General features: G+C 49.0%; 1 protein-coding gene and 1 non-coding gene across 6 annotated transcripts in view; both read right to left on the bottom strand.

Moving 5' to 3' along the window:
* PRKCA (protein kinase C alpha) overlaps positions 1–16,172 on the bottom strand; it is a 500,752-nt gene that overhangs the window by 19,126 nt on the left and 465,454 nt on the right. For all 5 annotated transcript variants that reach the window (XR_008540341.2, XR_008540342.2, XM_009433095.5 and 2 more), the window contains 2 exons: positions 3,634–3,741; positions 1,629–1,769 (listed from right to left, as the gene is read on the bottom strand). Coding sequence is in view for 3 of the 5 variants with exons in the window: in XM_009433095.5 (XP_009431370.1) it covers positions 1,629–1,769; positions 3,634–3,741 (249 nt within the window). In the remaining 2 variants the exon portion in view is untranslated. The remainder of the gene's footprint in view (positions 1–1,628; positions 1,770–3,633; positions 3,742–16,172) is intronic.
* On the bottom strand, positions 3,440–3,535 carry MIR634 (microRNA mir-634). The gene has a single exon (NR_035958.1). It is a non-coding gene; the product is annotated as a microRNA mir-634 (primary transcript).

Below are 16,172 nucleotides of genomic sequence, written 5' to 3'. Positions count from 1 at the left end.
CTGTGTTCAAGATGCTGTTGCATAACCTTCATATTTTAAGACAACAAATAAATATTAAAGGCGGAAGAGGAAAAAAAAATAATCCCTAACAGAATTTTCTACTGAGGCCACTTGCAGCGCCATTAATCACTCTCCCCACCCCCAAAAACCTCCAGACCAGGTTTTGTATGTTGAGGGGCAGGAGCCCGTGAGACCCCCCCTGAAATCAGTGTGCAGGGCTGACTAAAGAAAAGGCGGGGGTGTCAGATACAAAAGGGCCTTATTTGAAACGATGATTCAGGAGGAAGTCAACTGACCTGATTAATTTTAGTTTTTCTTCAGTGTGTGCTAAAAATATCTTCGAAAAATAAAATCCAGTGGGCTCACCAACAGCAGTTTTATTCTTGGGGTAGAGGACACAGAGGCACACATGGTGAGGAAGTTGCTGCTCTAAGAATAAGGCTGTGTGCCACCCAGTTGGCAACTGTGCCACCCCAGGCGGGTCCCCTGGCCTGCTCATGGGGCACCTGTCAGAGGAGATACATTTGAGCGAAACCAACAGGGCGATGCTTCTGAAACTGACTGTGGCATAAAGCAGCTCTCTGCAGTCCCCGGGCAGAGGCACAATGGGGAGCTGCCTGATGCTGGCCAAGATGGTGGCAGAGCTGGAAGGCACAGTCCGCCCGGCCCTTAGAAACAGGACGCCCTTGGAGGCTCTGCAAAGTGGCAGGTGGTGAGTGAGGAGGCTGACTTCTTAAAGGCTCTCAGTTTACCTCTAGAGATATAAACATGAAAGGCACTTGCTGGCCGCAATCAACAATTAGGGCCCGCAGCATCAGCGTCAGGGCAGTTGCTGAGATGGAGCGATGGTGCAGCAGGTGAGGACAAAGACTCGTCCTGGTTTCACCATCTATCAGCTGTGTGTCTTCTGGCAAGTTACTCAGCCTCTCTGTGACTGTTTCCTCCACTGCAAACTGGGGACCATAGTACCCATCTCACAGGGCTGCTGGGATGATTGAGTGAATTAATATTCATAAGGCACTCAGAACAGGGCCTGGCACACAGTGTTTAAATAAATGAAAAAAATGGGAATCAAACAGGGAGAGTGTGAAAAAAGCTGACAACATTAGAATTGGTGGCTGACACTCCCCGCAGTGGAGGCAGTGGTGGAAGAGGGGGCAGGGCCCAGGCCCTGCCTAGTTGCTGGCTAGGACGGGGTTGTGCTTCAGAGCTCCCTTCGGTGCCAGGCAAATCCAGGAAAACCAGAGACAGACACGAAGCCTGAGTCCTGTTGAGGACTGAAGGCTGTGAATACGGCCCTGCTGGGTGCGAGTCCACAAAGTCCAGACCTAAAGCACAGCTGCCCTCACTCCCTAGTTGTGCGGGGGTGCTCTGCAGCTGTCCAGCTGGAGGATGAAGTGTGCACAGGGTTCCCCTCCCTGCCTTATCGGTCCTTACTCTCTGAAGGCAGCAGGAATCCTGGCTGCTGAGGCCACAGGACTGAGGACAAGGCTGAAACCTGGCCCGTTTCCTCACCCTGTACAAGCCAGGGGCCACCGGCCTCCTCTCTCCAAGAAAAGAGGTGAGTGGGACACTTCCAGAATTTGGGGACATGGGGTTCCGAAAACAGGCTGCTTTTCTGGACTCACCACTTTGGGCTTGAATGGTGGCTGGATCTCCCTGTTCTCCAGTTTTTCCCAGTCGATCCTCCGGAAGAAGGCATGTTCTCTCACGTCCCTCTCCCCCTCAGGCCCACAGCCCAGCCGCTTGGCTGGGTGTTTGGTCATCAGCTAGAAAGGAAAACGAGAAAAGGAGAACAATGGATGCCAAGGGTTTCCCACAGACAGCACCTTCCATTTGCCTAGCTCTGCCTACAGCCCTGACTTTGTGGACGCCTGGACAGCATCTCAGAGAGCTGACCAAGACACTCAGTGGCTTGTACGAAGTGAAGCCAATTCACAAAAATGACATTGGCAAGAACAGCCCTTCCTATGGTGGTTTTCAAGACAAGGGAACAAGGAAGCAATCTGAACCCATGGCCAAATGGAAGAAGAATTTAAACAGACATCTCACACGTTGTCTGTTTTGGAGATACCATGCTATACATGTATCTGGTAATTAAAAAAAAAGCATGCAATCACTAAAAATTGTGTGTGCTGAAAGCATCACAGTCTAGCATCACAGAGGATGCCATAATAAGCATCATATGTCTATGTATTGTCTGGGCCAAAATGTTATCAATCAAAGACTCATAGATTAGAAAAATAAATGCTATAACAAGGAAGGCGACTAGTTAATTCCCACTTGCCCACCGCAGGACACAGAGACAAACACTGACTATGAACTCTCCGAAGGCAGAAGCCAGTTCCTCCCGACCTCAGTATCTCTTCCAAGTGCCTTGCTCTTGGATGACACGTGACAAATGCCTCACAAATGATCACACTCACCAGATACTGTTAAGGATATATTGCACTCCATCTTACTAAGCCTGAAAATAGCTTTGTGATCTAACTCTTGACCATTCAAAACTAGATAAGTCATGATCAGCAACTCTATTCCTAGAGCATTTCCTCAACCAAAGTGTGTGCATATCTTCACCAAAACACATGCCCCAGAAGGTTCACAGCAGTTCTGTTTGTAACAGCCTCAAACCAAAGCAGGAACAATCCAAATAGCCACCAGAAGTAGAATGGATAAGGAAACGATGGTGTGTTCACACAGTGGAACACTGCACAGCAATATGACAGGAGGAACTATGGCCCCACACAGCAATGCAGACAAAATCCTCAATCACAATATTGAGTGAAAGCAGCCAGGCCAGGAGCAGCACTGTAAGGTTCAGTTTGTGCAGAGTTCAGAACAGGCAAGACTAATCCATGCTGTCCAAAGTTGGGGGTCAGGTTATCTTGGGGTGGGGTAGTGACTGTAGATGGGACAGGAGAGGGCTTCCAGGGTGGTGGAAACATGGTTTCTTGAGCTGGGTGCAATTACATGGGTGGATTCATTTTGTGAAGATTCATTTATCAGCTTATTGATGATTTGTGCCAATTGCTGTATGTATGCTATAGCTCAAGAAAAGTGTAGCAAAGAAAGAACTAAGTCACACCAAGTAAGACAGGAGACGAGAGCACATACTTCCTAAGGGACTCTGATGACATCTGGTAGTCCCCACCACAATTTTATGAAATGGATTAGAATGAAAAGTGCAGTACAGTCATTAGGTGACTGGGCCAGAGTCCCAGGAAGTATTGGGATTCCAATCCATTCTCCTGGCCTTCACTTTCGCCACTGTGCCCTGCCCAGTAGAATGGATACGGAAACGATGGTGTGTTCACACAGTGTAACACTGCATAGCAATATGAAAGGAGGAACTAAATCCTCAATCACCATATTGAGTGAAAGCAGCCAGGCCAGGAGCAACACTACAAGGTTCGGTTTGTGCAGAGTTCAAAACAGGCCAAGACTAATCCATGCTGTCCAAAGTTGGGGTGCTGGTTATCTTGGGGCATGACACCAAGCCCCAACCCTCGATGGCCAAAATGCAGTGGTGTGGGTTTGTGGTGTTTCTGCCATCTCTCTTAGAAGTGTGGGGAAAGTATTTCTCCTACCAAAGCTCTTGGTCCATGATCACAAAAGGTATCCAAATCGACTTACTCCTTTGCAGATAGAAACAGCCTCCTTGGACAAGGATTTTGGATAGGAAACGTTGTGCTCCATGATAGACTGAAATAGCTCGTCTTCATCTTCACCATCAAATGGAGGCTGTTCCGGAAAAAAAGAAAGACGGGAAAGTATTTAGGCAGAGTAATTCATTCACATGGTGCCTGAAGAGCCAATTCAGCACCAAGGAACAGACCAGGTTTCTCAGCCCCACCACAGGCTGCACAGTTTGCTCAGCTAACTTGACGGTTTATTTGATCATCTTTAATGAGATTGACGGTTGTGTGTTTTTCATGTTTTCCCCTCTGTCTCGTTAATTATCTTGCCCTGGGCAACCCAAATAATCTTTAGGGAAAGTGTTTTTGAGTAATGTTTTTAATGATTTGCAAATAAACTATGATTAATCCATTAATCTTGTAATTATGTGCTAAAAATCTAATTATGATCAAGTTAGGTTACAGATGGCTTTGTGGTCAGAAGGTGGGGGTGGCCGGTAGAAAATGCCAACACTTTCATTTGGGGTGAAGGGGACTTGAGAACGTGGCCTAAGAGGATGTTCCCAGTAATTCACACTGGGCCTCTGACCCAACAAGCAGCTGCTCTGAGGGAGGGCCTTCCAGCTGCACAGCGGCAGTGATGGGACCTTAGCTTCCATTGGACTCCTCCCTCATCCGCTTTGACTAGGTTTACAGTTACCAGGCTGAGAGAGGAAGGCACGGTGGCCCCGTGGGAGCTTGTGGCTTTAGAGTCAGGTGGATCTGGACCAGAATTCTAGCTCTACTAACTTCCCAGCTGGGTGTCCACAGGCAAATGACTTAGTTCTTTAAAACACAGTTCTCCAGGCCGGGCGCGGTGGCTCACGCCTGTAATCCCAGCACTTTGGGAGGTCGAGGCGGGCGGATCACAAGGGCAGGTGATCGAGACCATCCTGGCTAACACGGTGAAGCCCCGTCTCTACTAAAAATACAAAAAATTAGCCGGGCATGGTGGCGGGTGCCTGTAGTCCCAGCTACTGGGGAGGCTGAGGCAGGAGAATGGCCTGAACCTGGGAGGCGGGGCTTGCAGTGAGCTGAGATTGCGCCACTGCACTCCAGCCTGGGTGACAGAGCGAGACTCCGTCTCAAAAACAAAAACAAAAACACAGTTCTCCAACTTGTAAGATGGGGTTTCTGGGAGTAAAGTGCCTTGTATTTTATGTTGTACCCAATAAGCGCCGAATGAAGGCAACTTAGCAGTATTATTATTTAAGACAGAGCAACTCTCTTGGGAGGGGCCTTGAGCACCTTCTAGGAGGAAAGGCTGAGCTCACAATGCCCTTTGAAGTTTTTCCTCCAGCATGTCTGTAGTCCTGAGGGATCCATCACTTCCCGGTCACTCTGGCGGGATGGCACAGGAGGAAAGCGTTCACGGGAAATTCCATAATGCTCCCCCTTTGGCTGCGTAACCTTGAGCTTAGCGTCAGAAAGGCAGAGCAAGGACCAGCGCTCGTACAGAATCCTCTTGTTTAATCTTGAGATGTTCCTTTCTCATGGGAAAGAGGAGTCAGTCACTTTGGCTGACACGGGCAGGTCACACAGTGATGGTGTTTGGCTTAATTTTGAACTGAATCCTGGATCACAGGTAACTTCGCAGTAGTCAGAAGGATGCCCTTCTTATCAAACATTTTCTCCCAAGTCAGAGGCAGCCGTTGAGCCAAGTAGATCCCTCCCCTCAACCACCACCCACAAATCACCTCAACCTGTTCATCCAACACCCGAGACCTGACCTCAGTCCCCTGCCCAGTCCTGGACAGGAGCCACATGCCCTGAGGGAAAGATGCCAAGTCTACAGAGAGCCCCAGTGGGAGGACAGAGAGAGGCCTGGGTGTCTGGTACCACTCAACATTTTTTGGTCTGGAAATACAAATAAATAGGCCTCTTTTTCTGTTGTAAATGCTTGGTGTAAGGAAGGTTCAATTTGGTGGAAGCTGCAGGTGGGTGAAGAGAGCTAAAATGAGCCTGCCTGTGAGGGACTCAGAACAGGGCAGGGGCAGCTGGCCACAACAACTTCCACCAGCAGGAGCAACATGGAGCCTGAGAGGCCCCCAGGGCAGCTTGGGGGGGCACCCACCAGGGGGTGCAGGCTGCCGACGGCCACCTGTGTCAGCAGGGACAGCTACCTGTGCCATCAGGGGGACGTGTGGCTTTCATCTGTTAGAGGGCAGGGCAGGCAAGCAGTGGTGGGGGAGAGCTGTGACGGAGCTACAGTGCAGGTCATCCTTGTGTCCACCCCACCGTATCTTCCCTGCCTAACAGCACGCAGCCTGCTTCTTCTGGACATCTATTATATGATACCCATAACATTTCTCATTTTCCCTAATCAGTGATCCATAAACCTGGCTGAGTTTTGGCGAAGGAGATTTTCATAACTAAAACAAATGTAGTAGCTGGGCGTGGTGGCTCACGCCTGTAATCCCAGCACTTTGGGAGGCCAACGTGGGTGGATCACCTGAGGTCAGGAGTTCAAGACCAGCCTGGCCAACACGGCGAAACTTCATCTCTACTAAAAACACAAAAAATTAGCCGACTGTGGTGGCGCACGCCTGTAGTCCCAGCTCCTCGGGAGGCTGAGGCACAAGAATCACTTGAACCCAGGAGGCGGAAGTTGCACTGAGCTGAGATTGCGCTGCTGCACTCTAGCCTGGGAGACAGAGCAAGACTCTGTTTCCAAAACAAAAACATGGTATGGTTTCTGCTGAGGGCGTGGCCTGCACCCTGCAGGGGCTCAAGGCTCCTGAACTGGCTGTGTGACCCTCTCTGCAATGTAAACGTGCCCTGGCAGGGAGCGGGGCAGAGGCTCTGCTTCCAGGCCACTGACTGGCACCTCACCACATGGCCCAAGAGGGCCTGTGGTCAGGGCCAGACACATACTTTCCAAGTCTCAGTGCAAAATGAAAACGGGAGTCCCTCATTGAAAAATTATTAAGAATTTCCAGATGCGACAGCGGAGCACCAAACCAAATGCACAGAGCTCTTGTGGGCTTGGGCCCTGTGCGACCGTGTAGGCTGCATGCCCCCGAAGCGGGCTAAATGGGGTGCACCTTGTTGGGCAGTGACAAAGGCGCCAGCAAGATTCAATCAGCCTCTCTGGAGGTGCTTGAATCTTAGCTGCAGGAACGCTGCAGGGGCCAAGTCACAGACAATGCAAACCAAAGGCCCAAGAGAAACGTTCTCTAAGGAACACAGGTGGAGCTTCCCCAGAAATCTGTCTTGAGCAGGGTAGTGAGAAGCTTCTCCTCATTTGAAGACGATTAGGTCAATGCAGCTGCAGCCACCCCACCTTCAAATGTGGAAGGCCAGGAATCGTTTGGGGAACATTCTGTGCAGGGCACTGGCCTACCACACCTACTTAATTGTCTCCTGGCATGGGAACCAGCTTTGCCAGGTGAGCTGTCCCCACATATGCTCATTTCTGAAGGCGAATGGCTGTATCAGGGATTCGATTCTATAGATGAAAGGAGGACTTTTACTGTCAAGTCTTCTCTGGGCCCCACTGAAGGCTGGATACTGACACTCCCCAAAGAATATTCCTCAGAACATTAATCCTACAGCATCTTCCTGGGTCCAAGTTTGCATCCTCTACCCCTCTCTGGCAATTTGCTTTAACATTTAAATTGTAAAGGCCCTTGAGAAGTCCTGCAGTGAACAAAGCTGTTTAACTCAATGTGAATTCTTAGTCTAGGGCTGGAAGGATTCTCAGAGGCCTCTTAGGCTTGCCTGGTGGAATAAGATGCCTAAGCTGTAACAAAGCCACAAGACCAAACACCCGTGACAGAGCCTGTGCATTCCAGCCTTGATGTGGCCCCAAGGATTAGGGATTCTCTGTCACCACATGTCAGGGAGGGGACATGTCTCTGCTCCTCACGTTTTTCACCGCTGTGAGTCTATGTTACCCAATAAGGCAGGAGCATCGTGGGCATGAGGGGAGGAGCAGCGAAAGTGACCACAGTGGCGTTCATTTCTCAGCCTCTCTCTGCATGTCACGTGCTGTGCAGACGGCTTGGGTGGCACTGCTCACTCCGCAAATCAGTCTCAGGACACAGGTGCTAACCCAGGCATCCTGAATTTGGAGCCTGGGGCTCTTAGCCATTATGAGCAATTCCGCCTGCCCCACTGTGAAGGGTGACATCCAACACTGCTCCTGGTAGGGGTGAAGTCAGGCAGAGGGTACTCGGCTACAGCCCCACCCAGCATGTAAAGAAGACTCTAATGAGGGCAAGGGTGCTGGGGTAAATTTTAGAAGGCTGAGTCACAGCCTGCACAATATGCAGTGATGAGTTCTGAAAATGAAGGGGGTGGGGCAGCCCTGGGGGCCTGAGATGTTTCAAGTCATCCCGTAGAGAGCAACTGGCCTCTGGGCTAGAGACCTGGCATGGTTTTCCAGCTCTAATGAATTGATGGGAATCAGGCTGCCTCCCTCCTTCCCAGCTGCTGGCCGATGCAGCTTCTGTGTTGCTTCCCCAAATTCCTGCTGGTTGAAGGTGGCATGAACCTGAAGAAGGTAAAAGGGGGCTGTTCTTGGGTGTAGGGAAGAGGAGTAGTTAAGTGCCTCCTCCCAGCTTTGGAATACCATCAAATCAAAGGCATCCTTTTTCCTAGTCTGTTTCCTCTGTTGCAAAGATAGAGACTATTTTTTTTTAATTGTGATAAAATATATATGACCTCTGTTGCAAAGATAGAGACTATTTTTTCTTAATTGTGATAAAATATATATAACACAGGCTGGGTGTGGTGGCTCACACCTATAATCCCAGCACTTTGGGAGGCCGAGGTGGGCAGATCACAAGGTCAAGAGTTTGAGACCAGCCTGGCCAACATGGTGAAACCCCATCTCTACTAAAAATACAAAAATTAGCTGGACATGGTAGAGTGCGCCTGTAGTCCCTGCTACCTGGGAGGCTGAAGCAGGAGAATTGCTTGAACCCGGGAGGCAGAGGTTGCGGTGAGCCGAGATTGCACCACTGCTCTCCAGCCTGGGCAACAGAGCGAGACTCTGTCACACTCACTCACTCACACACACACACACACACACTATCTCTCTCTCTCTCTCTCTCTCTCACAAAATTTACCATCTTAACCGCTTTTAAGTGCACTGTACTGTGGCATTAAGTACGTTCATGTTTCTCCGTAACCATCACCACCGGCCATCTCCAGAACTTTTTCATCTTCCCAACTGAAACTCCACTCACAAAAGAGACTCCCCATTCTCCTGTCCTCTCAGCCCCTGACAGCCACCATTCAACTTTCTGTTGCTATGATTTGACTACTCTAGGCATCTCATGTAAGTGGGGTGATACGATACACGTCCCTGTGACTGGCTTACTTCAAGATGTAGACTATTGGTATCTTAACTGTGCCTTCCGGTATCAGTAAGGATAGGCTGGGTCCTGCTGTGGAAACAAACAACCGAGACCATCTCCAAAGCATAAGACAACCCGTTTTACTTCCTGCTTATGCTACCTGTACGTTGGGGGTCAGAGAGGCCTCTGCTGGTTGCATTCGGGGACCCACCGGGATGGAGCAGCTGCCATCACCGTCTTGCTGCAGCAAAGGCTGGAGCAGCAGCTCTGCCATGTCTTGTACCTGCGCTTCCAGCCCCACCCTGGACACCTCCCCTCTGATCTCATTGGCCGGTGCTGGTCATATGTTGCTCCCTGACACCCCACAAATACACATGAGAAAGGAAGTACAATCCTACTGAGCCAGGAGTGAGGAAGACTAGGAGTACCTGGTGAATAGCAGTAACGACCAGCACATTCAGAAAAGCTCCCTAGAGCCCGTGTTTTATTTTTATGTTTTTTATTTTTTTGAGATGGAGTCTCACTCGCTGGAGTGCAGTGGTGCGATCTCAGCTCACTGAAGCCTCTGCCTCCTGGGTTCAAGTGATTCTCCTGCCTCAGCCTCCTGAGTGGCTGGGATTACAGGTGCACGTCACCACGCCTGGCTAATTTTTTATATTTTTATTAGAGATGGAGTTTCACCATGTTGACCAGGCTGGTCTTGAACTCCTGACCTCAAGTGATCTGCCCGCCTTGGCCTCTCAAAGTGCTGGGATTACAGGTGTGTGCCACCACGCCTGGCCTGAAGCCCTATTTTAAACGAAAATTATGTAATATGGTGTGGAAGGGAAGTCTACAAAAAAAGCATCCCCATTCCCTTTACCTGGACACAAAAATTGCTCTTATTTTTATGTGGGTTCTTATGCTTTCTTATATTATTTTCTCTTTTTTTTTGAGACTAAGTCTTGCCTGTCACCCAGGCTAGAGTGCAGTGGTGTGATCATGGCTCACTGCAACCTTCTGCCTCCCAGGTTCAAGCCATTCTCCCACCTCAGCCTCCTGAGTAGCTGAGATTACAGGTGTGCACCACCATGCCCAACTAATTTTTGTATTTTTAGTAGAGATGGGGTTTCACCATCTTGGCCAGGCTGGTCTACAAACTCCTGACCTCGTGATCCACCCACCTGGGCCTCCCAAAGTGCTGAGACTATAGGTGTGAACCACCGTACCCAGCCTCTTATATTATTTTCAAATTATGATGCATAATTTGGAGTTTTTTTGTTTTTCACCGACTGTTGCAAATACATTTTCTTTGTTGCCGCCAGTGTTCCCATGAGTTGAATGCCATTGAGGTGATGCATCATCAGGACAGATCCACTGTTCCATGGCACATTTACAATTACTTCCAGCATGTACCCTCATCACTAACGCTACTAGAGACACCTGTGCATATCATTGTTTTCTTCTCTGAATCACATCCCCATAATAACGTCCCAGGTATGGCATCCTGCAGCCTAAAAAAATGTGAACACATTTACGGCCTTTGTTAAGTCTCTCTAGGCTCAAGTCTCCCTGGAGCATCTGACAGGTAATCACTTGCTCTCAGGCCCTGGCGTTGAAGGCAAGGGAATGGTGAAAAGTTATTAATTCTATTCCTTTTCCTTTCCGGTACTGCCAGCCACTTAGCCTGGGGACCATGGGGGTAACGTGTCACTCAGGTGCTTTAGTACATTACCATTTTGGATGCCTTCTCTCGCCTCTTTCCCCCATTCCCATGGTTTTTAATTTCTACAAATTTGGACTCAATGTTCCAGGCTAAGCCACCTGTTGAAAAGTCTTGGGTTGGTGTAAACATTTTCTGAATGGGTTCTATCCCCTCTCACCCACTCCTTCCCACTTTAACAATATGTGATTTGTGGAAACCAACACATGAGGAGTGATGGTTCACATTTTGCAAAAAAGGATTCCTAATCACAGCTGTGAGCCACCTCACTGCACTGGTGTGATCTCAGCTAGGAGGTGGTCATGGAGGCCACGCTTATTTGCAAATCACGGAAACCTGGGCTGGGGGCTAGGCATGCTCCCCTGGACAATTCAGGCCGAAGTTAAGATGAAGTGGCGATTACTGATTCAGTAGGAGTGAAATCAAAGCATAAATAACCCAGGGAGAAAAGGGCATAAGGAGAGGGCTGGTCCCTTTATGACGATCACCGAGAACACTTGCAGGCACAAGGTGCTCATTAGAGTGCTGGGTAAACACTATTTATGCCCCAAAGTGATTGTATTTGTCAAGCAGTCCAGGAACTGAATAAAGACTGAGGCTGTTTATTCTTAACTGCCCCCTTGGCTGCTGACAATAAATAAAGCAAATGAGAAGAAAATGGCAATAAACTATTTTTTTCCTGCTCATCTTCAGCCCTCTGCGATTAAAGAGGACAAACTTAGATCAAAACCCTGTCAACAACTTTATCATTAATCTTACTTTTCAATAACAACATCTATTCCCTTTGCTGGGTCTCTGGGATTGCTGAAGCTTGGAGGGGCTGTGGATAATACCGGGTAGAGCCTTCATTATCCTTTCTGAGCTGAGTCACAGCCTAGGAATATATTTAAATTTGCATTGAGGAGTCAGAGAGAGAGATGAAGAAGGGGATTTGAATGAAAACACTGTGTTTGAGGCAGGTGAGGTGGAGATTTAGAGGAACAAAGGCTGTTATCTGTGCCTGCCATTGCACCAGAATGTGGAATGCCTTTAAGGAGTTGTTTTTTTTTTTTTTTTGGAGACAGGGTCTCATTCTCTCACCCAGGCTGGAGTGCAGTGGTGTGATGATCACAGCTCACTGCTAGCCTTGACCCCCCGGGCTGGATCAATCCTCCCACCTCAGCCTCCTAAGTAGCTGGGATGACAGGCACTTGCCACCACACCCAGCTAATTTTTGTATCTTTTGTAGACGGGATTTTGTCATGTTGCCCTGGTCTCGAACTCCTGGACTCAAGTGATCCACCCACCTTGGCCTCCCAAGTGCCCCAAAGGGATGAGCCACTGCACCTGGTCTCAGGTGTCATCTTTAAAGAATATCACCGTTTTCTTTTTTTCTTTTATTTTTTTGAGACGGAGTCTCGCTCTGTCGCCCAGGCTGGAGTGCAGTGGCGCGATCTCGGCTCACTGCAACCTCTGCTTCCCTGGTTCACGCCATTCTCCTGCCTCAGCCTCCCGAGTAGCTGGGACTACAGGCGCCCGCCACCACACTCGGCTAATTTTTTTTTTGGCATTTTTAGTAGAGATGGGGTTTCACTGTGTTAGCCAGGATGGTCTCAATCTCCTGACCTCGTGATCCGCCCGCCTCAGCCTCCCGAAGTGCTGGGATTACAGGTGTGAGCCACCGGGCCCAGCCATCACCGTTTTTAATAGAGATGATGAAGACCTGAAAGTATGCATATAAGGCAGGCTAAGTGGCTCTGAGAAGCAGTGTGGGAAATATTGGAAACAGGCCAGAAAGTTTGCAGAACTATTGAGAGCTGGAGCCTGGTGCTCTCCAGGGGGCGTGAGCTTAGTAGGGAAACCTTTCAGGCCTGTAAATCACCTCAGGCCAATTTGCAAATGAGGTCTGAGGCCAGTGTGGCAGAGCTTCAAAATGCACCCCCCAAAGGGGACTTCTCTGCCAGAAGAAAGCATTCCCTGAGCTCTCCCCTAGTGAATGAGATCCCAGGAAGGCTTGGAGAGGGGAGAAGCCAGGCTGCGGGAGGGAGGAGGACTTTCCTGCAGGCCTGGGTTCTGAAATTCTTGTCTCCTGCTGGCCAAGAGTCTACTCACGTGACCTCTTGTAAAGCGCCCTCGGAAACAGATCCTGGCTTCGTTTCCGCCCAGCCCTTTTTGCATGTTAGCATATGCAAATGTGACTCTTAATGAAAGCAGGGTTTGTTTTCCAGACTCAAGAGCTGAACATTCAAGTGGGATCAAGAGGGGGACTTGGCTTTTTGTGACTTCATGAAAAGCAGGACTCTTAGGGGGCCTGTAATTCAGAGCCGAATTTTACTGTAAAAATTTTAAAGAGGGGGAAATTAACTTGAGGAGCAGACAACTCCTGTTTCTCCAGCCATTGACTCACTGACGGTGACTGTGTACGAACTGCCTTTCTGTGTTTACACCCGGACGTATTTGGCCTAAGAGGAATGCTTTGATTTGGGGTGGGGGGAGGGGAACTAAATAAATAATAAACCACTCTTTTGATGTCAGTCAAGCCTTAACACCATTGAGAAATAATGATCAAATGCAGGCTAAAGCTTTATGTCTTTCAATGTCTACAAGACCATTTCAGTATTTAGGAAATATAATGAAAGACACATAAAGGAGAGATCATCCACAGCCTCCCATCCTAGAGGCAAAGCCGCTGATCTGGAGATGACGTTCATGGTCGCAGTGTTACAACAGGTGGCTGTTCGGACATGGGCGGGGCAGGAGAGGGCTCCCCCTACCCACCAGGAATGTCAGGCGACCATCAGGTGGTTAACTCTCTCTCTGTAAAATAATAATTGGTCGCAGCCAGCACCAAGGAAAGGCAGTCTCCCAATAAAGGGAAACACCTGAAACTGGTGAGCAGCAGCTTCCCAATAAGATTTCAGGAGTTGAGAGAGTGGGCTCAAGCACGCGCATGAAAAGGCAACATGGCGGAGTTTAACTGGTACACCACCTTCTAGGACATCTGACTGGTAAGGGAAGAATGCCTCAGCTGAGCACACATGTAACTCCAGTAAACACACTGCACATGCCGCCCCTCCCAAGCACTAGCAGGCCACTGCGCACGCAGACAGCCCAACCCAAGGGAAGAATCAGGGGAGAAGAGATGTAAGACCCTGGAAGAACACCAATGCATAAAACTCCAAGTCAAAAGTCAAAGAGTGCACTAGATCTCTCAAGTCGCCGGCTTGGCCCTCTTCCAAGTGTACTTTACTTCCTTTTGCTCCTGCTTGAAAGCTTTTGCATGAACTTTCATTCCTCTCTAAAACTTGTCTTAGGCCAGGTGCAGTGGCTCATGCCTGTAATCCCAGCACTTTGGGAGGCTGAGGCGGGTGGATCACGAGGTCAGGAGCTCAGGACCAGCCTGGCCAAGATGGTGAAACCCCGTCTTTACTAAAAATACAAAAATTAGCCAAGCGTGTTGGCAGGTGCCTGTAATCCCAGCTACTAAGGAGGCTGAGGCAGAAAATTGCTTGAACCTGGGAGGCGGAGGGTGCAGTGAGCTGAGATCACGCCACCGACTCCAGCCTGGGCAACAGAGCAAAACTCCGTCTCAAAAACAAAACAAAACAAAACAGAAACAGCTTGTCTTAGGCTCTCACTCTACCTGATGCCCCACAGTCAAATTCTTTCTTCTGAGGAAGCAAGAACTGAGGTTGCTGCAGCCTCATGGGGATGCACCACTGCTAACAACAGGATCCAGAGCCTCTTCCTCTCTGGCCTCAGGCCTCCTACTCCCTCCCTCTCTAGCTCAATTCTGCTCTAGCCCTGCTGGGAGCTTCCATTTCTTAAACATGGCTGCACATTCCTTGGCCTTAGGGCCTTCGCGTGGTGGCTCCCTCTGCCTGGAATGCCCTTTCAACAGATATGCACACAGACAACCCCATACTTCCTTTAGGTCTTAACCTTATCCTCTCTGGCCAATTTCAACCTCCCCCAACACTAACTTCTTTCCTGCTTTATTACTTTTCTTCCTAGCTTATCTCTGCTGTGTTATACATTTTCCTTATCTAACCTGTCTCCTGTCTCTCCTCCTCCAAGCTGTAAGCTTCACGAAGGTAAGGATTCTCGTCTGTTTTGTTCATCCTTATGGCCATGCACATTGTAAGCATTCAGTGAATAAATACGTGGTGAGTGAATGAATAAATGAGTCAATGGATGTAACATGTGGGAAGGGAAGACTTTTTCCCCAGAAACAAAGATGTCTTTGGGGGTGGCTCTGTCGCACAGCATGGCCATCTCTTTCCATTGTCTCTGAATAAGGCTTCTGGCTATGGAGAGTCACAGGTCTTGGCTCTAGCATGTGAGTGCTGGGAATTATAAAAAGCTGCCCACGGCAGAATCATGTTTAGTATAAGGCAGAGATCTGCTGGGTGATTACCAAGCCTGCTTCGTGATTACCAAGCCTGCTTCCCCTGCTGAGCTCTCAGATATGCTATACTTCCTGCCTCTTTGTGTCCCACTGGGGCCAAGTGGCCAGTGGAACCTAGGCGGAAGTGATACATGCCATTTCTAGGCCGGCCCCTAAGATATCCTATGTGACTGATCTGTGCTCGGCTGAAAGGAGGAGGAATTAGCAGAGAAATCTGAGACCCTAAAAGGTAGTAGGGCTGACGGACAGGAGAAACCTGTGTCCTTGAATGACCCTGTGGGTCAGTGCCCCACCCCCACATGGGACTTTGCCACGGAAGTGTCCTATGTGGGGGTGGGCACTGACCCACAGGGTCATTCAAGCACTCAGGTTTCTCGCATCCATCAGCACCACCATCTTGTAGGGTCTCAGATTTCTCCACTAATTCCTCCTAATTTCAGCCTAGAGCATGAGGACAGTCATAAAGGATGTCTTAGGGGCCAGGCCTAGAAGTGGCAGATAGTACGATTCACCCTGATGACACAGATATTAAGGCCATTATATTAGAAAGTGCCATGTTAGGCAATAAGGCACATGGTTATCTGGTACATATCACATCATAAGAGAAAGCTAATTTACCTTCCTTAACTGGATGTTCAGCCTCACTGGACTTCAGTGAAAATTACAACGAATTGCCAAGGGTGAGATAGGAGGAGATGGGGAGAAACTATTAAAACACTTCTTCAAGGTAACTGTCTTCTTCCTTAAATAATAATACTAATTACACACATTGGCAGCAGCTGGGGCAATCTTTGCAGACAAACTTGCAGGGAACCATATAACCCAACCCCAGTTTTAAGATACTGAAAACTTAGAGGCCACTGCTGTCATCAACGTGCACATTTCTTTTTTCTTTTTTGAGACCGTCTCGCTCTGTTGCCCAGGCTGCAGTGCAGTGGCACGATCTTGGCTCACTGCAGCCTCCGCCTCTCAGGCTTAAGCAATTCTCATGCCTCAGTAGCTCAAGTAGCTGAGTTTACAGATGTGCACCACCACGCCTGGCTAATTTTTGTATTTTTAGTAGAGATGGGGTTTTGCCATGTTGGCCAGGGTGGTCTCGAACTCCT

Source organism: Pan troglodytes, chromosome 19 (assembly GCF_028858775.2).
Source record: "Pan troglodytes isolate AG18354 chromosome 19, NHGRI_mPanTro3-v2.0_pri, whole genome shotgun sequence".
Classification (NCBI taxonomy): domain Eukaryota; kingdom Metazoa; phylum Chordata; class Mammalia; order Primates; family Hominidae; genus Pan; species Pan troglodytes.
This window is presented reverse-complemented; position numbering and strand designations above follow the sequence as displayed.